The 27,498-nt window shown below is 61.8% G+C and overlaps 7 protein-coding genes across 7 annotated transcripts; all 7 read right to left on the reverse strand.

Annotated features, from left to right (window-relative positions):
• Positions 1–848: 848 nt before the first annotated feature.
• LMXM_31_2420 (conserved hypothetical protein) lies at positions 849–3,509 on the reverse strand (the record flags this gene model as incomplete). Its single annotated transcript, XM_003878041.1, has 1 exon — positions 849–3,509. The coding sequence occupies one exon, from the start codon at positions 3,507–3,509 to the stop codon at positions 849–851; it is 2,661 nt and encodes an 886-aa protein (XP_003878090.1).
• A 968-nt stretch (positions 3,510–4,477) lies between these two features.
• On the reverse strand, positions 4,478–5,719 carry LMXM_31_2430 (conserved hypothetical protein; the record flags this gene model as incomplete). The annotated part of the gene is made up of 1 exon (XM_003878042.1): positions 4,478–5,719. The coding sequence occupies one exon, from the start codon at positions 5,717–5,719 to the stop codon at positions 4,478–4,480; it is 1,242 nt and encodes a 413-aa protein (XP_003878091.1).
• A 928-nt stretch (positions 5,720–6,647) lies between these two features.
• Positions 6,648–7,898, reverse strand: LMXM_31_2440 (conserved hypothetical protein; the record flags this gene model as incomplete). The annotated part of the gene is made up of 1 exon (XM_003878043.1): positions 6,648–7,898. The coding sequence occupies one exon, from the start codon at positions 7,896–7,898 to the stop codon at positions 6,648–6,650; it is 1,251 nt and encodes a 416-aa protein (XP_003878092.1).
• Positions 7,899–9,459: 1,561 nt separating this feature from the next.
• On the reverse strand, positions 9,460–10,530 carry LMXM_31_2450 (conserved hypothetical protein; the record flags this gene model as incomplete). Its single annotated transcript, XM_003878044.1, has 1 exon — positions 9,460–10,530. One exon carries the CDS (start codon positions 10,528–10,530, stop codon positions 9,460–9,462), a length of 1,071 nt encoding a protein of 356 aa, XP_003878093.1.
• A 1,101-nt stretch (positions 10,531–11,631) lies between these two features.
• Positions 11,632–14,565, reverse strand: LMXM_31_2460 (conserved hypothetical protein; the record flags this gene model as incomplete). Its single annotated transcript, XM_003878045.1, has 1 exon — positions 11,632–14,565. One exon carries the CDS (start codon positions 14,563–14,565, stop codon positions 11,632–11,634), a length of 2,934 nt encoding a protein of 977 aa, XP_003878094.1.
• Positions 14,566–21,563: 6,998 nt separating this feature from the next.
• On the reverse strand, positions 21,564–21,968 carry LMXM_31_2480 (conserved hypothetical protein; the record flags this gene model as incomplete). Its single annotated transcript, XM_003878046.1, has 1 exon — positions 21,564–21,968. The coding sequence occupies one exon, from the start codon at positions 21,966–21,968 to the stop codon at positions 21,564–21,566; it is 405 nt and encodes a 134-aa protein (XP_003878095.1).
• Positions 21,969–22,596: 628 nt separating this feature from the next.
• On the reverse strand, positions 22,597–26,466 carry LMXM_31_2490 (conserved hypothetical protein; the record flags this gene model as incomplete). Its single annotated transcript, XM_003878047.1, has 1 exon — positions 22,597–26,466. One exon carries the CDS (start codon positions 26,464–26,466, stop codon positions 22,597–22,599), a length of 3,870 nt encoding a protein of 1,289 aa, XP_003878096.1.
• Positions 26,467–27,498: the final 1,032 nt, after the last annotated feature.

A 27,498-nucleotide genomic window follows, 5' to 3' on the forward strand; every position in this document is an offset into this window, starting at 1 on the left:
AGGAGAGAAGGGCAGGGATCAAGTGAAAGGCGCAACGAACAAAAAAAGAGGTCGAGAAAATATATACGCACATACGCACATACAAACACACACACACGGCCGCGACCCCACGTGCGCGCCTACACACACGCGCGCACGCATGCACGCACGGCTGGCCGCTCACCGCTCGGCCTATCCAAGAAAAGGGGGTTTATCGCTTCGTTTTCGTTTTTTTGGGGGTTTCAACGTGTCCGTTTCTCTACGCCATACAGCAGAGGAGTCCAGACTCAGCTGGAGCCCCCGCGCGCCCCGTCACAGGTCCACCTCGCGCGGGGTGCAGCGGCGCTCTAGACACGCGTGTCACAGCAGTGCGCCGACCCAGTGCCATCGCCGCACGGCCCCTGCCTCAAACGCTACCCCACCCGACCCGCGCTCATCGCGCCGGTCGCCACGCCGTGCATCCCCCCTCGGTGTGGCGCATGCGTCCCGCACACCAGCAGGCAGGGCGAGGGCCGGGGAGTCGGATACACGCTCGAGTCACGCTGACGCTCTGCCTAATCATATGGTTGGCACAAGCGTGCTCGCCGTCGCAGGGGGTGCTCCGACGCAGCGCCGTCCAGGACCTGGTCGCCGGCATCTCGGTAGCGACGCACCGCCCTGGCCTCCCCTCCCCCTTGCGCCGTGGGTGCCTGGCCCCAGCATCACCAGAAGTGGGGCTCGGCGTTTGGCAGGGATAAGTGGGGGGAGGGGGCGCTGGACTCTGCTGATGCCGTGAACTGAGGCGTTCCACCTCCGTCACTCAGGAAGGATAGAAAAACGGTAGAAAAATAAAGCATTGAAATGCCGATATCGTACACATAAGCATGCCATCAGGCGGTTGTGCGCATCAGCGCATTCATCGACACGCGATAGGCCATCGGCAGCGATCCCACGTCCGCTGGCGGGGTGGCAACTTCTGCGTCGCTCGCGCGAACACGTTGAGAGGAATACAGGAGCAACACGTGACGCAGCGTGGCATCCAGCTTGCCAAGGAGTTGCAGCTCCGCCGCAGTGAGCGACACATGTTCGCAGTGGAGAAGAAGCAGTCGCCATGGTAGAAGAGATCTACCAAGCTGCTCTGCCAGAGCACGGGCCAGTGCCTGGGCTGTTGGCGTAACGAACGCACGGATGAGCCCCGTGCCACGATCACTGCTGCCATCACGTGAGACGCCATCATCCGCGCCTGCTGTTATCAGCGCCCCCAAGTGAAGAGTAGCGTTGAGGACGCAAACGAGCTCCCGCTCCCACTGCCGCCTGCTCTCCGCGGCGGACACGATCATCTCTTGGGGGAGGCCCGGTCGGGAAGCTGGAAGCGCACCGGGAGGAGGGTCATCCTGAGCGGCTTCGGTCGCTTCCCCGCCTCCTCCTGAACCAGTGCTGTCGGTCCCTGGTGTGTACGCGGACCAAGAACACTCGGACACGATTGGCGCAACGCCGCCTGCAGAGGGCACCTTCTCCGACATGGGCCGTGTTGACGCGCCGCCACTGCTTTGCGGTACCCTCCGAACACGGCGATCGCTGCGCCACTGCAGCAGTACACGCAGCAGCAACCAGTTGAGCAGACGCACTCCCTCTGAGGTCACGGAGAGCCGCTGCCTCGGCGACGGCTCTGTCGAGGCATACTCGGCGAGTGCAGACGCGGAGAAAAGGACATCACCGGGAGAAGACGTGGGTGAGGGGAGGAAGAGGACTGAGAGCGGAATGTTCAGCAGCGCACGATAGAGCTGGCCCGCTGTGTGCACTGGGGTTTGCAGTGTGTTCAGCGCACTGTCGCCACCGCAGATGCGCGTGCTGCTGCCTGTCAGTCCAACGTGAGCCGTGCCGCGTGACGAGGGCGCAGATGGCGGTACCTCGAAAGCATCCAGCCAACGACGCAGGAACGAGGCGAGGTGAAAATATGCGGACGACTCCGCGTGCGCGCTAGCCGGTCCCGGAAGAGCCGGGCCGAGCTCTAGCATGGCGCCGTCACGCTCGACACGCGCCAGGAGCGCGCACAACTCCGGCAACGTTGCGTTCGTGTCTGCGGCTGCAGCAGAGATGGTGCACGCCTGCGTCAGCACCGCCTCCGTGCCCTTCGCACTTGAGAGACGCGCCCTTCTGTGTGGAAGGAAGAGAAGATGCAGCGCCGCCCACGCCGTCACGTCCAGCCGCGCATCCTTCGAGAAGAGCGGCAAGAGGGCGGCGAACGCGTGGCGTGCTGAGGCCCAGGTCACCTCCGCGTCGTCTGGTGGAGGGGGCGAGCTGCGTGGTGCAGCGCACGTCGACGGCGTCTGCACCGTTGGTGTCTGTCTTTTCTGCAGCTGGGAACAGAGAAGAGAGAGCCACAGCAGTGGCAGAAGCTGCAGGCGGCGCTGCTGCAAGCGAGGCGGCACACGATGCGCAAGTGAGCCGGCGTCCGTGACGTTGCCGCAAGAGGCAGATGAGTTTGACGGCGCGCCAAACAGCACGGAGTACGCCGCCGCTTCGGGGCCCATAAACCAGGCATCTCGCGCTGCCTCGGCGCGGTGGCCCGCCTTGAGTAGCACAAGCTCATGCCACAGCACATGATCCACGCACCGGCGCGTCTGCTCGCAAAGCAGGGCAGCGTGTACCTGCAGCAGCCGCTCGTATGGACGCTGCGTCCTGCCAACATCTTGCAGCGGACTAGTGTGCTCCAGCAGCCCCCAGTGCTGTACCCCCGCTGCGAAGTGCACAATCGCCCAGTGAAGCGAGTGCAGATGCCGCGACCTCGGCGCTGCCTCCACAACGGCGGCAATGGCGCCATTCCGTCGAGGAGCCTGAGAGGAACTAGATGATGCGGAGAGGTTGCCTCGCTGCCGACGCGTCACAGCCGCAGCTGCAGCTGAATCCTGCGCAAGGAAGATGGAGGCAGAGAAGCACACATCCAACAGACGCTCTACGTGGGTGTCCGCGACGCCGAAAAGACCGCTCACGTGCAGCAGCACCGTGACACTGAAGAGCGACTGCGTCAGCGCCGCAGTGAGGTGGGCCGGAAGCGGATGTGGAGACAGGGACGATGGGGGAAACGGCGACGAAGAAGACGAGGCCGAGGGCTCTCCGGTGTTGCGGTCTGCACCGTGCTCGTAGCGGTTCGGCGGTGAGGAAGAGTGTGCTGATCGCCGCGAGCCGCCTCGCCCTACCAGCACACACGGCTCCGTCTCTGCGATCCGGCGGCGCAGCTCCTTGAACTCGATCAGGGCGTGATGAGCGTGGTACTTCGCAAAGCTTGACACCTCCGCAATGAGTTCCGGTCCGTGCGCATCCGTCTTCGAGGTAGAGCAGCCCCCTACATTGGCGCCCCCGTTGCCCAAGAGCTGCCCCACTGCCTCCGCAGAAGGCGAGAAGGGTATCTCTGCAAGCCACTCGTGCAAATTCGTCTGACCCTCGGTCTGGTCATGATAGCGCCGGCCCAGCTGCACGTAGCGCAAAGCGCGTCCCACAGGAAACGCGTATGGCCCCGTTGAAGCGGAGGCGTTGGTGTCCTGGGGCATGCAAGAGCGTCGGCGCTCATACGAAGCATGGTGATGGCGATGATGGTTAGCAGGAAAACTGCCGGAGCTGCTCCGAGATGGTGATGAAGCACCGGCAATTGTTGATGATGCTGTGTGCGATGTCTGCCGCTTGCAAAAGACGTCGAAAACAGGCGAATAGGAAGGCGTGGCGGAGGAAAAGCCTCGCACTGCAGACGACAGACTCCCCCAACCAGGGATTCGGCAGCTTCGAGGAGGAGGCTCGAGAACACGGCAGAAGGGCACGCCCGAGCTCGCCGTCCTTGCGCCAACGCAACACAGCGCCGATTGACGACCACAGCGAAGTGTCCAGGAAGAAGCGGCGGCCGCAAGGGGTGATGTGGCAACGCTTGCATGATAAGCCGTGTTCATGTTTTTTTTCTTTGTGTGTGTGTGCGCGCGCGACTGTTTGAGCCTGCAGTGTCGCAGCGCCTGAGCGAGGGCAAGGGAGAGCAGAGGGATGAGAGAGACGAAAAAGGTACGAGTCACCTCGGCAAGAGAAATTCGGTCCGGCATGTTCGTCACCCCTTCGCCGCCGTGGCTTCCAGAAGGTCCCACCGCGCATGGATGGCGAAGAACACATGGGACGTGCAGGCAGTGGACTACCAGCATGTGAGCAGGAGCACAGTTGCCGGTGCGGATGTGTTGTGAGAAGAGTGTGTATGTGTGTGTGTGTGTGCGGAGGGGGGGGGGCAAGGCATCTCCCCTGCCTCCTCATCTGGACGCTTATCCTTTTGTCTTCGGCTCTTATCATGTCGCGCCTTGCGCGTGTTAATCGTTAACAAGGAGAGAGGGAGTCGAAAAAGACGCCACCGCCCTGCCATCATCGCTGTTCGTCCGCACTTCCGTGTGGATCGAAGGGGGAGGGAGGGGGGAGGCAAGGTAAAGGCGAAGCGCCGTGCACACGTGCGCACCTCCTTTGCGCTGAATGCGCTTGTTTAGTGGGTGTTCTAGTCATCGTCATCCGCAGACGAGGAGGACACGTCTTTGTGCTCGGCGGTCTTCTCCAGCACACAGAAAAACATTGGGCCCCAGCCATGGCAAGCGTCGGGCAACAGTAGGCGGCCGTACGCCGTCGCCTCGCCGAGCACAGTTGGCGTGTGCAAGCCACACGCCTCTGCACCAGACGCATCCGATTCGCTGGCGTCGGTTGCGGTCTTCGGCGGGGCAACAGGGGCAGCAGCAGTGGCGGACGACGTCTTGATTACCTTGACCTCGCACCTGGTGCGCTGCAGTACCTCACCCACAACCCCATCGTTCTCCAAAGGTGAGATAGAGCACGTGCTGTAAACGATGCGGCCGCCAACGCGGCACGTTTCGATGGCGCGCTGCAGCAGCATCCGCTGAAGAGCGGCGAGCTGAGCTGTCGTCTCCTCAGACCACTCTCGCAAAGACAGAGGCGAGCCGCCTGACTGCTGAAGCAGGTGCCGCTCCGAGGAGCACGGGGCGTCGACGAGAACGCGCGAGAAGGCCCCTGGGTCGTACCATGTCTGCGCATCGCGCTGCGTCGTTCGCCACGGCACGTAGTTCACGGGCACGTGTTCCTGTAAATTCCGCCGAAGCCGTGCGCAACGGTCGGCGCGGGTCTCATTGCACGTGAGCGCTCCGTCAGGTGAGAGAAACTGCGCAACGGCGATGGACTTTCCGCCAGGGGCGGCGCACATGTCCAGCACCGTGTCAAATGCGCCGACCTGCAGCTGCTCCACTACGTGCGCCGAGGCGTAGTCGAGCAGGTAGTACGCCTTGATGCCAAAGGCATCGATGGGGGGTTTGTCGATTACGCCGTTCGGGTGTAGCAGCTCGCCAGCCGCTGCGGCAACGACCTTCTCCTGCGGCTTCGCTTCGTCGTCGTCGCTGATGCCACGATCCGTCGTGCCGGGGGCTTCTGTTGAGTTGGTCTTCTGGATGGGTTGAAAAGCTTGGATGAGGGAGTTGGGCTCCACTCGTGACAACCCTCGCGTCGCCTCCTCGAAGGGGACCTGGGAGAAGCGGTTCCACAGCGCCACCTTGCGCGGCGCCTCTATCATGGCAGCGCGAAGGGTGGGCCAACGCTCACCGTAGATTTCGCCGTAGTACTCATCAAACGTGCGTGGCTTCGCGCTGCTCTTCGCCTTGAGGCCGCATTTGATGTGGACGGTGGGGACAGTTCCCGTCCTATTACGGCCACGGCCGGTCCCACGCAATGGGGGCATAGGAGAAGCAGCGACACGTGACACACACGCAACGGTGCGCCAAAAAGGGAACGAAAGAAACGTGACGGGGGCGGTACCGCTCCACGAGTGTCGGGTGCGTCGGCGGTGTACAGCGGCCTTATTTAGCCCTGCGCATTCACAAGGATGCCGTCCACAAAGCTGGTGCACGCGGACACGCGAACGCGCGGATGGGGCGCAGTTCGCGAAGATTGATGTCCGCGGCAGCACAGCCGATGTGGGCAGGGAAGGATGGAGTCACGCGCATACAGTAAAAGGGGCAGGGAGAAGGAGGCAGGAGAAGGCGAGAGGGTAGCAGTGGCTAGCACGTGCCTGATAGATAATATATATATAAAGCATGGGGCCCGTGCCGTCTGCTCCAAGCGGTACTAGTACGCGGGAGAGGAAGACAAGATGAGGAAGAAGAGGCAAGGCCCGGCGTCGAGGCTAAGACTGACAGTGGCGATGCTGGAGCAACCACTGAGGCAGATCCTGCACGGCCGCTTGCTTAAAGACGACCTGGCCACCCTAGAGAGAGGAATAGTAGTGTTGTGCGTCTGTGTATTGGAGGCTGGGAGACGCATCAAGGTAGATGCGCGAGCAAGGAGGTGAGCACGCCGTGCTCTGACCTCGGTCCCACTTCAGCGCCTAACTCTCCGCGACCTAGCCCACGATATTCAACTACTAACGTGCCCACCCTTCTCCTCCTCCGGCTTTTCTTGCACCACTTGCCTTCATGAAGCGCTGTGTACTTGAAGAATCAGGCGGCGTCATCTTAGAGCGCACACACACACACAGAATACAGAAAAGGGGGAGTACAGGCGCTCCGACGCCGCGGGAGCAGCGAAGGAAGAGGCGAGGCCCAACATCAAGCGACGATCCGCCCCCCTCCCCCCTCCCACCTCATGCGCCAAGACAGACTTGGACACGACTAAGAGCTTGGCTTGTCATTCGACGAGGATGCATCGGCATCAGCAGAGGGAGCGGCAGCATTATCGCCTGTCACATCGCCTTGCGCCTTCTCTCCTTCAGCGGTTGTGGCAGCAGACGGAGCCGAGTCCGCCGCACTTGCCTCACCCGCCGCCTCTTCTGGCACCGAAAACCCCAGCACATGGTTCAGCTGTGAGTACGGCGGCGGGGTGTAGCGGGTTGCCATGTAGTTCTCCCCTCGCAGTGGACGCTGCAGCTCATCGATCATCGGCTGTTTCATCCACGCGCAGCCGGTCTCCGGGTCTGCCAGCTGAGCCCACGCGCGATCGATGGGGTCTGGTGACTGGCGCAGCAGCGACGAGTCCCAGTGGTGCATGTACGTGTTCAGACCCACTTGTGGGCCAAGCACCTGCACGTCGTAGGGCACCTCAGCCAGAAAGTAGTGTACCGGCACACGCCAGTAGTAGATCGGGTTGTCCTGGCACAGCACCGCAGTAGGGTACACGTTCCCGGCCTCAACCGTGATGCCCGTCTCTTCCCACAACGTGCGAATCGCCGCCTCCTTGTAATGCTCGTACAACAGTGTCCACTTTCCAGGTGTCTTTAGTGAGATGGGCGGGATATCTGGCGGGCGCAGGTCTCGATTGATGCGGCGCAGCAGCAACCACTCCACGTCGTCCTGTGGACTCGGCGCCGCGGCAGTGACGGCGCTGACACCATTACCCGGCTTCCGCCGGAACACGGCCAACCGCACATAGCCAGGGTTCTGATCGAGCGCCGTCTCCATGAGCTGCCGGCAGTTGAAGATGCCACGCTCGCTGCCGAAGAGGTACACCGTCAGCTCCACATCGTCCGCTGCCGCGTAGCCGCCCTCCTCCTCCGGCACGCCGAGCCGCGTCGGGTTGGTGGGCTCGACCTCTAGGTGGACGCCGGTGCGGTACTTGAGCTCCGAGGCCCACTCCCGCATCGGCCCGGTGACCTTGCGCGCCTGCGCTGCTGTTGTCTGCCAGCTGTACACCAGCGAATTGGTTAGAAGATCGAATCGGCCCGGAGGCCGCTCGATCTTCCTCAGCTGAATGCGCGCACTCGGCGTCTGCAGGTCCGCCTTTACGAGAGACTGAGAGAGCATCGCATCCATGGACAGGTTGCCCTCTCCCTCCAGCGCGTGCGAAAGTTCCGACTGGAGCCCGGAGGAGTCGTCTGTCATGTACCCGTACCCGTCACCGGTGGATTGCCAGCGGCACGACACCATCTGCGTCACTGGGTAGCAACAGCGGCTGCTGGTACTCGCCCACGCGGAGGAAGAAGCCGCATGCAAGCCCGTCCAGCCGCACGTGAGCGACGACGTCCCCTTCGTCCACCGAAGTGAGGTGCTACTAAAGTGCATGGGCGACGCAAGGGCACGCATCTGTGGGCGATGCAGTAATGGCCCAGCGAGCACCATCCTTGTGTACGGCCCGCCTCGAGTGTTCGCTATCTGGCACAAGAACAGTGCACAGAGACAGTGTGTTACAGCGAGAGAAGCGTGGGTCCCAGAGCGCGAGTCGGTGGGCGTGGCATGTGCGAATTCCAAGAGAGGAGAGGAGCGAGGGGAAGAGTTGACGCTTGTGCACATCTATGTGCGCGTGTGTGTATGTGTCTGTGTGGCAGCAGGCACAAAGAAAGGGAGACATGGGAGAAGGGCACAGCTGTGCCTCACCCTTCATACCATCCCTGTCATCTCACCACCACCAGCACAGTCGATTTCTTTTTTTTCGAGGGAGGAGGAGGGATTCCTGAAGCGAGAGGCTCGTCACTGCAGGTCATCACGGATGCGCATGTGCGGGAACGGATAGAGGTGCTGCGAATAGGGCAACGCAGAAAAACGGAGGTGACAGCTGCGCCGCGATGAGCAGTACTACCTTCCCGCCCCTCCGTCCCCCTGTAAAGATCCAGGGACACCTGCGCTGTGCCGAAGAGAACGAGATTGCGCTAATCCCATCGCTTGCTGTTCCTTCACTCTCTGCTTCTCCTGTGTGTGTGTGTGTAGAGAGAGTACCCATCGCCGCAGGTAACTCGTATCGATAATCCCTCGCTTCCCGCTCCACGCATCGCACAAACACAAGAAACGCGTGCACACACGTGCACCGAGCCACGCCCGCCACAGCCGCAGCATTCTCTCCTTCTTCCTCGACCACATCGCCGCCAGGTCTTGATAATACGCGGAGGCATGACAGAGTGCCCGCGGATGAAGAGAAGATAGACACAGACATATTTAGAGACCCCCAGACAATCAAGTCCAGTACCGGCACGCAGCGAGAAAAAAAAGAAAAGAAAGCGCGGGCGGCAGGGGAAAGACGCCGCACTTGTGAGCTCCGCCGTCACGCAGGAAGGCCATCCACGTACAACTTGACGGAAGCAGAAGGGGGTTTGAAGAAGGGTGTACGCCTGTCCGGGCCGGCTCATGGACTCAAGACAGCGACACAGACAGAGAGAGAGAGAAACGGTGATGATCGAGAAGAGGAAAAAAAACAGGAGCAACCCAATCCGTGCGCGCTTATCTGGTGGATGGCTGCGGTGGCGGCATCCACACGCTTCGTACCTGTGCCTGGGTTGGTGCGGAAGGGCTGGTAAAGAGCGGAAGAGCCTCGGCAGAGTCGCGAAGGTGAAAGAAGGGGGGAGGAGGAGCAATGACAATCTGAAGACTCGAAGTTCATCGACCACGCCCACGATTTGGTATAAGGAGGGGAGGAGAAGAATGCGTGCACATCCACGAGTGTTGCAGTGGTCTGCAACGCTCAAGCATACGCCCACACGACCCAAGCGCACCGTGGCTACTTTGCTAACCGTGCCGTCGCAGAAGCCGGTGGTGTAGCCAACAGTAGCAGCGCCGTCTCCTGTGCACGCTCTAGATGCTTCCGCAGGAGCATGAGCTTAAAGGGAGTCACGTTGCGGCCAACGTTCAAGTCGTACTCGTACGGGTCCTCAATGCACCACCGGTAGTGTATCTTCTCTCCGCGGATTCGGGCCATGTCTTCCGCCTGCTTCGTCCACGAGAGCATCTCTTTTGTCGTCTCCCCCGCCGCCCGGGTTAGGCTCATTACCTCGGTCTCAGGGGTGAACTCGTCGAGGTAGTAGCTCACAAAGTCCATCAGCATGTCCGCCAGCCCTTGGCCACCCTGCTGAGGGGTCTCCAGCGGCATGTAAGGTGGCATCGGGGAGATGTCGGCCACGTCGCACGACTCCACCGGCACGAGTGTCACTAGCCTCCTTCGCAGCAGGTAGTAGACGACCATGATGTTCCAGCCATATGAAGTGATGCAGCCGCCATCCACGGAGGCGTTCAGCCCTGTCTTCTTACTCCACTGCTTCACGAGCATGCTCAACCAGCGCGCCTCGGGACACTGGGTGAAGTAGGCCCGCAGTAAAGCGCTGTTGCGCACGCCATTGCGGCGATTGGCCGTCACGTCGAAGCTCACGCCATCCACACCGAGACCACCTTTCACGCGCAGCACCGGCACACGCGTGCGGCGGACAAGCTCGATACCCCACAGGTAATGCTCCCGTTTCACCGCCTCGCTCAGGCGGAAGAGGAAGTCTGACTGCAATCCTTTAGCTACCTCCGAGACAGCATCAGCGCCTTTGCCATCCTGCACATCCGTTGGGCTCAAGCATACAAAATCCACATCAGAGCCCTGCTCGTGTATGCCCAGCACAGCTGTAGAGCCGAAGATGTAGGGGGTCATCGTCGGGTCCACCGCCTGCACGCACGCGGAGACCTTCTGATGCACCTCGGCGACGGGATGCGTGTCCAGCCGCCGCGATAGCTGCTCATCGCAGAATCGCGACACCGCTGCTCGAACGTCGCTAATCGCGGCGATCGATCTTCCTGCCTTGCCTTTCATGCGTACCCAATGAAGCGTGCAGCACACAACACACAGCCCGCAACCCTGCACGCACGCGTGATTCTGTTCTGCTCTGTTCTGCCAGTGTTGTGGTCTCTTTTTCCTTGTCTGCCTCGCCCCTTCCGCCGCCCTTGTCTTCGTGTGTGCGGCGTAGCACGAGTAAAGCGGCTCTGTCTGCCCTCGATTGGGTCCCTGCAGCGCGTGCGCGCAATCGAAGCACGCCGACGTTCACAAGAGGCACCACCCGCACTTAGATGTGCACCCACGGTCTCTCAGCGCACACAGGCGTGCTAGAGGCGAACGCGCAAAGGTGAACAGAAACACGGCCCGAGCAGCCAATGCAAATCCGCTGCGCACACACACACACACAGACGAAAACGAGAGACAAACGGCGTCTCATGCACCAGTACTGGCCTCGTACATGTGCACCGCGTGGTGGTAGCCTATGGGTGCAGGTAAGTGTGTGGGTGTGTTGGACAAGGAGGGTAAGAGGAGAGCGTCGGCGTGCTCGTACGCGCACGAATAACGGCAAAGAGACAGTGGAAGAAGAGACAACGGAGCAGGAAGAGAGAGGGAGAGGGGACAAATGGCAGCGCGGCCACGCGGAAGAGCAGCGACAAGGAGAACAAAAAAAAAGGGTGTCGAGCACATTCCATCCTACACACACACACACACGCATGCATGTACAACGCTATGGTGCCTGTAGGAGGGGGAAAGGGGGCGCTGCTGGGCTTCAACAGCGAAGGGAAGAAAGAGAAGACTCACAAGCGTCTGCCTGTGCGCGCTGCCCACCGTCCCACCAGCCTGAGGCATCTATGCATTTGCCTCATCGAGATCACGGGGTTGTTTGTGGTTTGCCTCTTGTGATTTTCTGCGCTCACTAGCAGAGACATGCGGCGCGGGCATGCCTGTGCAATCCGTGGCGACTAGCAGAGAGGAAAGCAGAAATTGGCGCAAGACACACGATGGCGCAGCCAAACGGCAGCGCAAAGAAAAAAAAACACGAAATATGCCGCAGAAGAGCAGACGCGGCAGTGCGCCGCGCGGAAAGGAGCCATGCCGCTCACAGGGCACGCACAGGCGAAAAGGCGAAGGGGCACTTCAGAATCGGCTGCTGATGCGAGACCCGTGCTCCATGTCGGTGAGCACCATCAAGATGTCTGTCAGCTCCTCCGTGACTCGGTCGGAAAACGTCACCCCCAGCTCCGCCAGTCTCTTCGAATGCGCCTCAACAGCCTTGGCTGACTGCACCTGGTGCCACACCACATGCCGGTTGATCTCCGTCACACGCGCGCGCAGGAAAGCCACAGAGTTATGGTACACGACGTAACCCACCTCCTCGCCACACTGCTGATGCTCAGGGGACTGCAGCGGCAGAGACGAGGGCATCTGGGTGTGCGAGACCTGCAAGTGTGATCCTTCGCATCTGCGCGCTGCCGACTCCATCCGCGCACGCGCACTACTGTGTCGAGCGCTGGAACGGTCGCCTTCCCCGAGATCCATATTCAGTGATCGGCGTACGCTGTCTGCCGCCGCGTGAGCACTGCGGGCGGTGCGTCGCGACGAGGAAGACGCAGAAGTCGCGGCCTCGTGAAAAGCGGTGGAGCTGTCCCTCTCTCGTTCTCCTCCGCTCCGTATCTGTGTCGGTGTAATGCCATTCACCGACGTCGCCGCCGAGTGCGTCGTAGGCGTGACGTCACCAGCATCCCTGTCTTCGCGCGCAGAAGTCACATCGTGCTTATGGGGTCGCGGTGGTCGTGGCGCACTGGCCGTCGCCGCCGCAAAAGCCAGTATTGCGTTCCCCAAGTTTGCTGGCGCTGCCGTACACGGCGCCGGTCGTGCGCTCGCCACCGGAGATCTCGGCGGGCGAGAGCAGCACACAAAGCAAGAGCACCGAGAGGAGGAGCAACGAGACGGCGTCTGCGGGCGAGGGATGCCGCGATGCCCTGCCCCCAGACCCAGGCTGTCACTCCCGCGGCGAAGACAGTACCGCGGAGAGCAAAGAACGTCAGGGTAGGACGGAGGTGAGTGAGGTGGGCGAGCAGAGAAGGTGGCGAGCCGGCGGAGACCGCGCCTGTTGAGGCGCGCGGAGACGGAGTCCGGCGGTGTTCGCTGAGCTGGACGCGTGGCGTGTTCCCCGTTCTCATCCTCCACTGCCTGCTCCCGTGCCACAACGTTCGCGAAGGCCACGTTGGCTCGGCGCGGTGACGGCTGCGGTGGTCGCGGCAGTGGCGATGACGACCGCAACGACCACGACGACGAGGACGCGCGAAGCTCAAGCCGCAACCCTGCAGGCGACAAAGTGCTCTGCGCGGAAGCGTTTGAGGGGGTAGAGCAAAACGCCGCCTTTGAGAGTGGCAGTGGAGGAGGCGCGGAACTGTTGGTAAGCGGCTGTGCGCGACTCACCCATCGCGGGGGGCTGTAGAGCCGGCCAGCTCGCGCCAGATATTGACGCGGTGACACAAGACGGGAAAGGGCGTTTGCTCCGACACCCGCAGATGGAGGAGAGGCGTGCCGGGCCCGACGGCGAAAAGCATCGGCCTGGCTGGTCTGTACAGCTACCCCCTCATTGGCGGAGAGGACGGGACGGTAAGCCCTCATAGTTGCACCCCCACCAGCCGCAGAGGATGGCGACGGCGTCAGAGGCGTGTGCGGCTGCACAGATGCACCGCAACGATGCCGGGGAAGCGTAGCACCCGGCATTAGACACCTTGGTGCAAGCCGTTGCTCGTGGCGCCTCGCCGTCTGCTGGCGTGGGCCAGGCGCCTCTACAGAGAGCAGTGCCCTGCGTCCTCCTTGATCCGTGCAGCCGGCATCCGGTTCTACTGCCGTCACTGGCCGCGGTGATGCAGGAGGACGCTGCGGCGGTGAAGGTGGCGGTGGGACTGGGGTGCGCAAGCAAGGTCTGGGAGAGACCCCCAGACCGCTGGTGGGCGATGGCCATCGACAGCGAGCACTACCATCTTGCCCCTTCGCTCTCGTCTGCGGAAGGCGACTCAGACGCACCACGGCATTCGTCGCAGACGGCGCCAAACGCAGCAACCGCCGCTGGCGGTGATGTGCCGCCGCTCGCGTTGCCTCGTGGGCCAGACGCTGCCCTGCACGCCGCGCCTCCACCGTTACCACGCACAGTCGCACCTCTGCTGAGATGATTCGATGGGCCCTGCGCAGTCCGTCCAACAGCAGCGCCGCCGTAGCCTCCTCCAGCCTGTGCAGCTCAAGGGTGAGGTGAACCCCGCCTGCAAGGTGGTGGTCAGAGAACGGTCTCACGTGCGGAGGGGATCGCGGAAAGACCGGAGACGGTGCCAGTGACGCCGGATACGAAGTCGGCATGACCCAAGGAGAGACTGTGTCGGGTACCGCCCACATTGCACCACCCCTTTGCAGTCTCCATTGGGTGGGACGGGAGGAAGCGCTCGGTGGCGGTGGCACGCCACGCTCGCTGTTCGCGCATCGTTGCCGTCGCAGAAGCGTGAGAGGAGGAGTGCGCACATACGGAGAAAGAGCCGCTGATCGGTCGGAGGACGGGTACCGACGCCCACGCGCGTTCCCTCGTTCTCCGCCCCGACCGCTCATGGCAGGATAGCCCTCCAGCGCGGACGGCACGCGGCGAACCGTGCGCGGAAGCGGTGATTCAGAGGTGGCATCGACACGCAAAACTCTCTGCGCGTGCACCCTCCCATTCCACGTGAACGCCGCAAGCCCAGATGCCATGGCCACGGACTCCATCGAAGTTACCCCACCTATCACAGAGATGTGCGTCAGAGTCGGGGATGTTGCCGCCGCACACAGCAACGCCTCCAATGCCGTCGACGACGCCATGTACTTCAAGTGAATCGTCATGGTGGTGAGCGACACGCACGAGGCAAAGAGTGGGGCGACGCACTGCACATCGCAGAGATGAAGGACGTGCAGGGGTGTGTTGCCAACGGTCACACGCTCCGCCGTGTTGTCCGTGAGACGGGTGGCGAGCACGTGGGTGGAGGCGGTAATGTGTCGCGGCCTCTGCGCCTGGGACAGGCCGCTCGGTGGCATGTGTACTGTTATGGAGAAGAGAAGTGTCAGCGAGTGAGCTACTCTGCGTGGGATTTAAATCCCTCTAGGTGCACACTCGGTGTTCCACTGGCACAGGCGGCTCACCCAAGCGGCTGCAGCTCGAACGGGAGCTGCCTGACGTCTGCGCCAGCCTACTTGGGGAGGTCGATAAAACGGGCAGACACCGGTGCACAGGCAGTTGCTCTACTGCCCACCGGAATGTCACGCTGCCACGCTGATGGTGTCTGAGAATTTCTACTGCAGTCCAGAGGAGAAGGTAGCGGTGAGAGCACTGCGGTCACCACAGAAAGCAATCATGCGAGTCTGCCAAGGCCTGTTGTCGGTAGGTGCACGGTGGGGCAGACATGAGGGTCACTCACAAGTGGGCTTGCATTGGGGGAGGGAGGGGGAGGGGAGGGGGGGTTCTGGGCACAACGGCACCGGAGTTCCTTTCGAAGGTTGTGCGAGGGTACGCAAACGTGTGACGACGAAGCACGCCTGTTGCTCGGTAGGTTCTTCTGCGTGTGCGTGTGTCTGTCTGTCTACATGCAGCCAGCGCGTTGGCTTGTCCGCGAAGAACGAAAAGGTAAACGGATGTATGCGCGACTGTACACCGGCGAGGGTATGCCCCTAAGGACAGAGAGAGAGGGAGGGAAAGGGAGAGACAACGATACACCGACACGCGCGCGTAGGTGCAGACATGGACACGCACAAGTACTCTAAAGGGAAGAAGCGAGCAAGCAAAGGATTGATGTGAGTGCTCCCCCGCGTCCTGACTTTAACTTCTCTTCTAGTTTCTCTATACAAATGCGCGGGTGTGTCTGGGTATGTCTGTGTTGAGTGAACGATGAAGGACACGGAGGGGCGTGTCACAGCAGCAGCAGCAGTGGTGATGGTGATGGTGGTGGTGGTGGTGATGTGTGTGTGTGTGTGGAGAGAGGGGCAGAAGGCAGAAGAGAGAAGAGGTGAGCAGGAAATCACCACGAAAACAATATGGTGAAGGGCACACAAGGCACAGACTAGAGTCCACGCCGACTGCAACCAGAGAGGAAGAGTGCACGATATCAGCCGGCAACGAGAGTCGGCTTGGTGTGAGCATGATGTCACCGATATTCCCTCTTGGCTACGAGCGTGCTGCTTTCCAGCTCCCCCATGCAGTAACGGCGGTAACCTCCTCTCCCTCCCCCTCTCACCCCCGTCACGACAGTATTCGATTGACAATTTCGGATGGACAAGGAGGAAGGCGCGAGGCGACGAATCGTCGCAGGAAATCGTCGGTGAGCGAAGGAAAACCATCGGTCGAACCGACCTGGTAGTCTGTTGCGGCGTTACACATGTGTCTGTGTCTGTGTGTGTCAAGGCCAGGCAAGCCGGCGGGAGAAGTACAAACATTACGAACCGATCCGCACCAGTGGACCACCTCCACACCAGCCGCTGCAAGGGGATAAAAAAGGATGGGCGGCGACGGGTCACATAGAAGTTCGAGGCTGCAACACACCATGGTCCTCGCCGTCCTCTGGCAAGCGTGTCCGTCCCCAGCACACGCACACCGCGGAGACACCCTCGCGCAGGTGTGACAGGAAGAGTTCTTATCCTTGTGGAGTCGTTGGCGGTAACGCTGCTTAACTACCGAGATGACGACGGCGGGTAGAGCCTCCTACACTCCATTGGCAATGAAAGATGCGACGTGTGTGTGGGGGGGGGGGGGGGGTACGTGTAAACGCGTGTGAGCGGCTGCGCTGCGGCGATGGTGTTCGTTCAAATCATGTGAACAGCTCACTCTGAGGATGACGGTACCGTGGTTTGCGCCACGACATGGAGCTCCGCCGGCGCGGCTTTCATAGCATCACGTGCTGCCGTTAACAACCGCTGCTCGATATCCTCATAGCGCTTCTCCCGCGCCGCGCGCGCGCTGAACATTTCGAGCGCAAACACCTTGTAGTAACCGGCACAAGTGATGACAAACCCCGACGCCAGCCCAGCAGCCTTAATACGCCACATGTGTGTTCGCCTGCGCCCTCTCACTGTGGGTAGTCGCTCGAGCGCTCACGTCAACACATCCAAAGCGAGTGTAGCCTCACCGAGCGTCGCACTCGTCACGCAGATGCCCAGATGCCTCTCGGGCGGTTTGTGCTCTGCTTTGTGTTCTCCATTGCATGATCGCGTTGTTGAGGGACCCGGGAAAAGAGAGCGAGCCGGCGAGACCACAGAGGGGGACGAGAGCAGCCGATAAGTGAAGGGTCGAAATGGGCAGGCACACACGGAGACGAGCACACGTGCGTGCACACGCAGCAGACTCACAAGCATGCTACTGGGCTCACCCCACAGTTGAGAGAAGGAGAGCGAGAGAGACGCATAAGAAGCTTACCTCTCCCCAGCGACGCTCACGAGACAGCACAGAGGAAGTCGGATGAGGTGGCGAGCAGAGAGATGGTCACAAGAGCAGAGCGGCGCAGATGATAGACGATAAAGGGAAGAAAAAAGCGCGGTGAGAGTGCACGCAGCAGCGCGGCTCCGCACTCTTTTCCATCACCCGCCTTTACTGCCCCTTCGTGACCGGCTCGCAGCACGCCACTATCCCATCCCCTGCCGCGCAAGAAGAAGTTGTCTGGCGTACAGCGCAGATTGGGGAGGCCAAGAGAATAGCATATGGCGCTGTGCAACTAATCAAAACACTCTCGGTTACTTTTCATCCTCCCTGATCCCCCTCCCCCCCCCGCCTCGCCTCGCCTCGCTTCCGAGCTATCGATAAACTTCACCTGCAGGCACCTGTGATATGCATATGGAAAGAACAGCTACGGGTGTCTGCATACATACATGCGTGCGTGCGTGTGTGCGTGCGTTCGTGTGTCTTTCAGTTGTGCATTTTCCGCTTGTTTCTGTCGCTTAGCTCAGATGCTGTCGGTCACGTTTTCGCTCCCGACTCGCCTCGGGAAGGAGGTGGAGCGGCGGAGCGGTGGAGCGGCGTTTCTCTTTTATCGTTTTGTTGTGTTCGTTGGGGGGTTATTCGTTTGCCCTTCTTCTGTTGCCTGCGTGAGTCGCCTTCATTGTCTTTCCTTTATTCTCAGCGGTCTGCGGCTGAAGAGGTGTTGAATGTCGCCCGGCCCAACCGACGAAAATAATTCAAGGTAGAAATAGCAAAGGACGGGTAGCGCCTGCGCGTCACGTACGCGTTGCCCACTCTCTCTCCATTGCTGCACCTGTTTCCTGCACCACCACCACCTCCAGGCATGAAGAACTCCACACATGCACACAGTAGCCTGCCTGTTTCGCGCCGTTACGAAGCACGCGCTCGCCCTCTCTATCTCTGCACCTCCCGTCTCTGCTGCGCAGCGCTGCCTTGCCAAGGTGCATCACGTGTGCGTGATGCACAACGGCAAGCGAAGCAGATGATAAAATCGCGTACACCACCCAGACCCAAGACGAGTACCGATTGGTGAAAGAAGGCAGTGCACCCGGGTCACGAGTTACGAGCGATGGACTCCGTTAGAGGGGCAGTGCGCCCAGAAGACCGACACAAATGAGCCCGGAGGAAGAGACGGTGTAAAACGCGCTACAACGCAACGAGCAGCGTCCACCATCGCCATGCGAATAGGGCAATCGCGGCAACACGCACACATCCACCACGAAATTCTCCTTCGTCACTGTGTCCGTTTGCCACGTACAAATCAATCAATAATACACCCATGCGCACACACATCCACACACACACACACCACCAGCCTCAGCTGCGCATCACAGCCGCACACTGGTTTTCCATGACGGCTCGTCTTGCCGTCGAATCAGGGCCGTGCGCCGACCAGACTCGTCTTGCCCGTCCTTGTCCATTCGTCGCATGCGTGCTGCGTGGTCGGCGCCCAATGGGGACTTGGGTAGGCCGCATCCCCTGGCCCACGCAGGCCGCGTACACGCTCCTACTCGGGGGCAAAAGTCGTGGCGTCTGGCGTGCGGGCAACAGAGGGCGGTCCAGGTGCATGCCGCACGAGCTCAAGGAGGAAGTTGGCCAGCTTCGGGTCAGGGCCCTCGCACACCCTGCGCTGTCTGGCAGGGTGCCGCGCTTCTCCCTGGCTCGCCTCAACCCACTGCGTCCCATAATAAAGTGTGAGCACCCTCCACACGGGAGTCTGGAAGACCCGGTGGTGCAGCTCGGGGTGCCCTCGTCGTGCCTCCCCCGAGCCCATGCCTCACCAGCCCACTCGGTCAGATGGAGGGGGGGTACCGCATGCTCTTTGCACACACGCGCCTTGGGCTTGACGGGTACGGATCCCTTCGCGCCCCTTCCGTCCATCACGCGTGCGCTGCTGACCTCCCAATGCTTTGCTTGAACGTGGCACGCCATCCCAGCTATGCTTGACAGTCCGTGCGCACAGCGCTCGCCTTGCTGCATCGTGGGCCTGCTTCATGGCGACGCTGCTGTCTGTGGAGGAGGGCTCGGTACCCTCACCGTCCATTTCCGTCTATTTCATGGGGAGGGGGTGGGGGTTCTGGATGGCAAGCTCACATGCACCGCGACAGATGGGACGCTGCTACGCCGTCCGTGGTAGCAGGGACCACTCCGCCCTCTCCCGAACCCGCACGCCTCTGGCAGGAGTGGGTGTGCCAAGCGGAAGGGGCTCGCGGATAGGATATGCGGCTGCGCACAGAGAACTCAGTCCGCCGTTCTCAAGGGGCACTTGTCGGCAGCGTCACACACGCCACGGGAGAAGCTCGTACAGCGCGGGTGAGAAGTGCGTGCGTGCAGCGGAGAGCTGCCGCTGGTTGCGGTGCCGCACACCGGCGAGTCCGTGCCTTGCTTTGGGAGATGCCCCCACCCCCCCCCGCTGCATGGCGTGCGTCAGTGCTCAGCGCACCTCCTTGCGGAGGGTGCATTGTAGTGTCGCCTGCATGACACCCTTGTCCGCGGAGGAGGTGAGGAGTGTGGTGTGATGAGCACAGATGGCGCGGTGCGGTGCTGGCGTCCTGTTGCGCTGCACACTCGGGGGGGGGGGGGGGTCCACCGCCATGATGAGGCGAAGAGGGCCCTGGGCGGAGGATGGTTGTGCGACTCGGCATGCAAACCTGGCCATCTTCGACTTGCTCTCGTGGGAGCGAGCACTGGCGGGGTGATGGTGTGGGAGAGCCATGATGCGGCGAGTGTGGTGCGGGCCGCGGCCGGGCCTCTGAGGCGCCGTGATGTAGGGAACCCAGCGTGCGGGCGCAGGGTCGACAAACGCCGCAGCTGTCTGTGTACCTTGCTGGAGCGGCACTGCCTTGTTGAGGGAGCAGGCACAGTGGGGTCTACCGCGGAGCGGGGTGAGAACGGGAGGCCGTACGGGTGCGGCTGAAGGCCTGTTTCGCTGAACGGCCGCGCAGTCGTCGCGAGGCGGTCCGCTGGAAGGGCCTTTGCACCGGGTGCTGGTCAGTGTTACAGGGTAGTAAGGCGCAGGACCACCATCAGACACGCGCGGCTTCAAGAGGGGTACAATGCGCCCTCTCCTATCCACGTAGCAGAGGCGCGGCTAGTGGCGACGCTCCGGTTTCAAACGTTCAGCCGCATTCTCTTGCCGTGCACCGGGAGGGCCTTGACGCTCTCGAGGTGAATTTCGTCGACGCCCGGGGCGGAGCTGCAGTGGAGTTCACGAAGCGGCACATTTGAGCTTACCCATGGCGAATGGTTTGAAGGGCGTGGAGGTGGGTCTCGCGGTGGGACGCGAAGGCGGGCCTGTCGAATGTCGCACGGACTTCTGCCGGTGTATCGTGGCCACTACGTGGACTTGCGTTTTCGTATCGAGGCAGCGGCCACCTTGTCTCATTGCTGTCGTGCGCGGTGGGCGGGGAGGGGGGTGGAGAGGGATCCATGGACAGCCAAGATGCGTGCCCATGATCGAGGGTCTCGGGAGGGGCGAGGGCGCTGCAGGATTCTATTCATTCAAGGCCAGCTCCTTCGAGCGCTTTGATGAGCATACCCGACAAACGGCGGCGCTTGGGAGGCCCCGCAGGGCACCCTGTCAAGAGATGTTTGGAGCTGCGCCAGTTTTCGCGTCCCGGGCGGTCGATAAGTAGCTCTACCGGATGGAAGAAAACTCCCAGTGGTCTTCGGTATGGGCCTATTTATACATGTAGCCTCGTCCCTGTGAGTGGCGCAATGTGTAGGTGTGCGTGTGTGGTGGGGTGGGGTGAGACTGCGTGGACGATCCGCCTTTCCGCCCCCCTGCTCCGCTTTCGGGTTGTCGTGGTGGTTTCGGGGGGTCAGTGCCGCACTCTGAAACTCGCGCGCCTTCGCTTCCGCGTCACTGTGGTGTAGGGCGCGGTCTTTGCGGATTGATGTGGCAACCGCGGAGCGGCACAGTTGTCACATCGCTTCCTGGAAGGAGCGTGGGCGGGCCCCAGTCAGGACTGACGGCGCCCGGGCCATACCCCCTCCTCAAAGTGGACGGAAGACCGAATCGCGCAGTGACCACTCGATGCCGTAGTAGCGGGTCCCAGTTCTAGAAGAAGCAGTGGAACAACAGGGCTGTGCCACGCCGTGGAAACGCAGCCTCATACGCACAGGCAAAGATGCATCAGCGAAGCAAAGGAAAAGTGTAAGGCGCGCTGTGGCCTCCCACGCCTCCTCCCCCTCCCCCTCCACTCACAGAGGTGGGCAGCATGGCAACGTCACGCGCGTGTGAATTGTCCTTGTGCACCGCCGAAGCTGGAAAGGGCGAGCGGCCAACAGGAAAGGTGCCACCCCCCTTAGTGCGAATATGGTGTCCATGCCACCGTTTCCCCACCATCACCTCCTCTCTCCCCCATTGATGTGATCCCGCATCACGTGAAGCGCCTGCCTCGCTGTGCTCTTTCGATATCTGCCTCCACCATATCACGACATGCAGCTGAGCCCCGCGCGTGCGAGATGCGCGGGCGTTCCCCTCCGTCAACTTGTGCCACGCAGCCGACAGGAGGGGAAGGTGGGTGGTGATCCGCTTCAGTAGGTCTGGAGGGATGAAAATAGAAGAAGCGCCTGCGCACTGCCGCGCTTAGGTGGTCACTTCGACCTTGACGAGGTTCTCGATCTTGGGGTCGAAGGGGAGGTCGCTCAAGGAGAGGGGGTCGAACAGCATGCGGTCCCCGAGGTACAGGGTCGTCTTCTCGTATGCCAGGCCTTTTTCCTTCTCTAGCAGCGCCTTCATGATCTCTACGCTCTGGCCCATGAAAAACATCGCCCGATGCACCTCGCCATCGGGGAGTTGAAACAGCACAGTGACAGACGCACCGGCCAAGTCGCGCTCTACGGCGTCCATCGCCTCCATGCTGCGACCACCGCCAGCGGCCACAGCCGGTGCTGCAGCACCACAAGGCGCGTCGCCTTCCGAGAACGCCTGTGGTGGGGCCTCCCACTCATCGATCGAATCGGAGCCCGAAGAACATCTACCGGATGACATGACGGATGTGGAGAAGAGAAATGTTCTGTGTTGTGTGACTCGCTTTGGAGGTCAAGTACTACGTGCGTGCAGGCTGCGGGGTAAGGGAGAGTGTGCAGAGGCCCAGTGAAGTGAGCAGGTTAGGCCGGCAAGTGTGTGTAGCAGCCACAAGTTGTTGCCGGAGCCGGATCACAGAGAGCAAAAGGAAAGTGGGGCGGAGGGCACACACAGATACAGATGGACTGAAAGAGGGGGAGGCGCATGGGCGAGATGATGTAGGCGGCGTTGCAACTCTGCCTCTCCCAACCTACACCCCCTCCCTTCGAAAGTGTCGCCCAAGGCAGTGCAAGTGGCGCGAGATCCGATGTCTGCTCGCGCGAGTTCGAGGGAAGTGGGGGAGGGAGGGGGGGGGGTACATTCATTCACTTGGACCCGCTCACCCCCCCCCTGGTACCGATACACTCAGCCACAGGGCGAGGTCTTAGTGGGCCTCCATCCAGTGCTCCAGCCACGCGACTCCGTATGTCTGCCTGTGCGCATCTGCTCATGTCTTGGTCCAGATATAACGTGTTCCGCACGGGGAGACCATCATGCCTCACACGCGCAGGTGGGGCGCGTATGTGTAGGCCCATGTGTGCAGCACAGCGTGCTATGTGCGTGTCGCGACGCTCGCCGACTCTGGGCCCTTGAGAAGGATGCGATTGGCAACGTCGCGAAGCATCTCGGCCACTGACCGACGATATCCGAGGAGCGTCACGTTGCTAGGGTCCTCTGCCTTGGCGACCGTGATCCAGAGAGGACCGCTATTGGGAACAACGATGAGGGGCGTAGCCGGGCTACCAGTCGACGCCGCCGGCGCGTCATCTTCGGTTGCCAGCGCGCAGCTCGCACCGCTGATAGAGCCGCTGCCTACACTGGCGTCGGCGCTGAAGATCATGACGGAAAACACCCACTGCTGAATGGCCTCCGCAGTGATCTGACCGACAGAAGCGGCGTCCGAAAGAGTATCGACACGTTTTTCGCCCTCACCGCTCCGGTCCGAGTCCTCTCCCGTCTTTCCCGACATTGCCTCGCGCACAAGGGGCTGCATCGCCGGCGACTCCGCCATCCGCCACAGCAGTCCTACCGCATCGCCGCAGCGACCCTTGCTCAGCTGCACCGCCTTCTTCGCTTGGTCCAGTGCTCGAGCGTACTGTCCGGCGGCGTAGTACAGTTGCGCCACCGCGCACAAGGCGAGTGGCTCGCGTGACTTCCACTGACGCATCACCTGCGCGGCGGCTCGACCACGGGACGCGGGCGGCTCCAGTGAAATAAAGAGTCCCTGCAACTCACCAACGGCATCATCCTGCGCCATGGCAAAGGTCCCCTCGCGCGTCTTGGGCAGCTTCTGCAGCACCTCCTGCACCATCTCCAGCGCCTGCCCTGGCGTGCCGTACTGCGCATCCAGCATGACCTGCGTTACCCCGATGCGGGCAACGGCGCTGGCCTGTCTCTCGAGTTCCTGAGCCGACACACCCCGCGCCAAGACGTGCGATCGCGTACTCTGCAGATCCGCCGCACACGCCGCCAGCGCATCAGTCAGCAACGCCCGCGCCGCCGCTACGTTCTGCAACAGCTCCGCCTCCACACGGGCAGCCACAAAGACCCACACTGCCGCCACAGCCCGGCAGTGATCGGGAGCGAGCGCCTTCTTGCACAGCACGCGAAGCTCCCGAACGTCACTGGCAAGAGGCTCGTCTTGCCGCAGCAGGTCAATCACGGGCACCCCAGTCGAGGTCGGCGCCAGCACGTCCTGTCGCTGCTGTATTGCGCGCCGCTTCTCCTCGAGCCGCATGAGCCACAGCCGCGACGAGCGCGGGAATCGTTGCAGCGCGTCCACCAGCAGCGCATCAATCGGCTGTCCTTGACTGCGGCGCAACACGGCAAGCTTCACCCACACCTCTTCCTCACGCTGCTGCTGCTGCACGGTTGCCGCGGCACCCTTGGCTGCATCAATCGCGCTAGCCAAGCAGGCATCCGCCGCCGTTGTGTCGCCGACGGCGGCCAGCATTTTCGAGCGTGCCACGTACAGGCGCAGGGCGCCAGCGGCCTGCCCCGTCGTGCTAGAGTTGATGGTGTGCAAAAGCCAATCAATGAAAGAGAGGGCTGCCGCAAAGCAGCCGCGGCGGTACAGGGCGTCGGACACAGCCAGTGGCACCTCCACAAGAAGAAGCTCCAATGCCAGGCTGAGCTGCGACCTTGCCCGCGCGTCGGTGGGGACGCTGGATGCTGCATTGAGCTCAGCTTTCGGCCCCTGGGGACCGAGCGAAGCGCCAGCGAGTAAGCCTGCCGCTGAGGCGGCGACATGCGTGGTGCTGCCAAGCAGAGAGGCCAGCGCTACTACCAAGGGAGGAGGAAGCGGAAGCTCAGATTCGGCGTCTGCGGCCTTCGCTTTCACAGGCGCGGGCGTCGTCGAAGCGGCGGCTGGCGCCACAGACGGCTTCCCAAGCTCCTCCTCTTCCTCTTCCACCACCCTCTGCTCCGCGCTGCGGGCATCGAGAGCTGTACGTGCTACTGCCGGTTGACGCGCTGTTGATGGCACCGCAGCACCCTCTTCCGTTCTCGCTGAGTCCGCCCTGCCGCAGCGCAACAGTGCCGGTAGGTCGTCGTGCAAAACAGCGGTCGAAGCCGACAGTACTGCGGATGCGAGCACAGGCAGAATGTCGCGAGGCGACATGGTAGCAGTAGATCTAGCGACCGCCGCCGTGGCGCTGCTGCCCACGACCGCCAACGTCTCCGAGTGCTGATTGCTGGTGTTCATCGACTCAAGCTGCTGCTGCTGTAGCCGCAGCCACGAGTACCAGAGCACGCACTGCACACTGTGTCGACTCGCCGCGTCGGCAGGGAGAAGCGCCACAAGGTCCTCGAGCCACGTGGCAGGAATGGTATACGCCGCACCCTTCTTGTCATTAGGATCCACGATGCAGAGAAACATGTGCGCAGCCGTGCACACGTACACGCTTGGCGCTGCGGTCGCCGCGCGAGAGGTCTCCGCCGCTTCTCCATTTCTATTCGGCACTTCAGTCCCGCCGTGGCCCTTCACGCTGTCTTTGTGAAGCAGTGAGAGCGCGAGTGAGAGCCAGGCGTGTCGCGACCCCGCCTCGCTCAGGTCGAGGTAGTTACGCTGGGCGGTGCGCACCAGGTCACGGACCTCCGTGTCTGCCCTTTGCACGGCGGCGTACATCGCCCCCATGGACGCCGCTCTGCCCGCATCGCCTTCCTCGGCTTCTGATACTTCACTTCCACGATCCTCCGCGAGCTGTGAGGTCGTGCTCGGGGGCAAAAATCGACAGGCCCAGTAGTGTGCGAGCACGTGCCACTCCACGTACTTGGCGGCCTCAATGATGAGCGCCAGAGAGGGATAACGCGCCGCCGCCGCCTGGAACATTTCTTTGCCTGTCTGATACGTCTCCAGCCGCGCCAGGCGTGCCCACAGCAGCGGCAGCGTAGGGGTGTACTGCAGCGCCTTCTGTAGCAACGCGCGCTGGTCCTGCGAGGAGGGCACGTACTGGACCAGGCGCAGCCACAGGTGCTCGCTCGACGGACACGCCAGCACAGCTCGCTGAAGGCACGGCACCCTCTCGAGCGGTGGCATGCAGTCTAGCAGCTGTGTCCAGAGCTCTTCCTCCGTCGGGCACGCTGACGTGGCCTCCTCAAGCAGGCGACGACGTCCGGTGTAATTGTCCTTGGCGAGGTAGCGCAGCCGCTCCTCCCAGATGCGCTTGCCCTTCCTGCCAGTCACAGCGCACCCATCCACGAGCGTTTGATACGCGCGACGCGTCATTCCCATCTCACGGTAGGCACGCGCGTGGGTGATCCAGGTCGTCTGCTCCTCGGCCGACCCCATCGCGAGCACGTTGTGCAGGCCGGTCTGTACAGCAGATGCCTTGCCCTTCAGGACGTCGTAGGCTGTCAGAACACGCTCCTCAGCAAAGACGTGCTCCTCGGCAGCTTCGCCCTCCTCCGTCCGAGCGCTGCGCACCACTAGCGGGGCTGAGAGGCCTGAGGCAGGCGCAGGCAGTGACGAGTTCGGCGTTGCCAAGGACCCGGAGGGGGCAGGCGCTGCGCAGGCGCTCGGCGAGTCGGCAGCGGTGATCGACTTTCCCGCAGTGGGCGAGGGCACAGTCTCCAGCGTGGCAAGGTCCTCCAGCGAGAGCTTCACCTTCACGGGAGCGCCGCGGTCTGCATTGCTGCTCGACACTCCACTGGGGTGGCGCTCACCAGCCTGATTCACTGCTGCCCCGTCGTCCTCGCGCTTGGGTCTCCGTGTGCGTTCCTCCAGTCGCTCCATTGCGGCAAAGAAGTCGTTCTCGTCTCGCGTCATCTTTGGCGTTGTGTTAGCACCGGTGGTGAGCTCGGCTGTTGTGATAAAGCCCTTCGCACCACGACCGACACCGTATTGATAGCCCTTCGGCGGGTGTGGAGCGTGCCAATCCACCTTGGCGAGCAGCTGCTCGTACTTGTCCTTCTTCTCATCCATTATGCGTTACACGGTGACCACAACGAGAGCTGAGATAGGGAAATGTGTATATAACTGCAGGGAAAGAGAGAGATAAAGCCAGGGCAGGAGCAAAGCAGGTGGGGGAGAGGGGGACCTCGCATGCGCCGCCCGCCTTTGCAGCGTCCTTCACACGCTTTCTCGTACCCTAGTTATGCTGTTATGCGCGTGTCAGCTCCACCTGGACACGTGGTGGCCCTTTTCTGTGTTCGATTCGCGGATGGGTGTTCGTTGATGTCGCGCACAAGTGAGGTGAGTCGGTCAGCGGACGAGAAAGAAAAGGTGTAGGAAGATGGATGCAGGAGATGGTGCAGCAGCCGCGTCCGCAGGGGAGGGTGAGGATGGTATCTGTGTGCTGCAGAAAATATGTCCCCCGCATGGGGGGGGGGGGGGGGGCATGGCGTTTCTGTTTCACGGCGGCGGCCTTGGCACGCATGGCCCGCAGCAGTGACCGCACACACCGGAGGTGTACGTTTTCTCGGCTTCTACTTTTCTTGGCACTTTTGCAGAGCAGTGTGGCAACCCCAATGTGTGTCAGTGGACGCTTGAAAAAGAGTGCGCCTCCCTCCCGCTCTCGCTCTCCGCACCTCTTCGGTCATCATTATCCTCCTCCCTCCCGACCCAACGAACGCACCGCGCACTTGGCTCCGCGTAGCTCGCTCAGAACTGCCGTGGTGATGGCGGTGGGGGGAGGAGCAGTTGCTGCCGTTTCCTTACCTTGTCTCTGTTGCCCACATAAAACGAATGCGCATTCAGGCAAACCAGCCACATACTTGTGTCTGTCGGTTGCGGTCCCCAGTCTCAGCCCCGCGGCGGATTGTGTGTAAGTCCAGAGTCTCTCACCGCAGCCCAGCCCTCGTGCCGTGGGACAAGGAAAAGCAGCTAAGCAGACCCCCAGCCCACCCGTGCGTGCGTGCGTGCGTGCGTGCGAGAGAGTGACTGAGTGGGACAGAGAAAGACGAGTCAAAAAAAAAGGCACGACAAAGACGCGCAGAAGACACCGGCGCAGCCAAC

The sequence above is a fragment of the Leishmania mexicana genome, chromosome 31, assembly GCF_000234665.1.
Source record: "Leishmania mexicana MHOM/GT/2001/U1103 complete genome, chromosome 31".
Lineage (NCBI taxonomy): Eukaryota > Euglenozoa > Kinetoplastea > Trypanosomatida > Trypanosomatidae > Leishmania > Leishmania mexicana.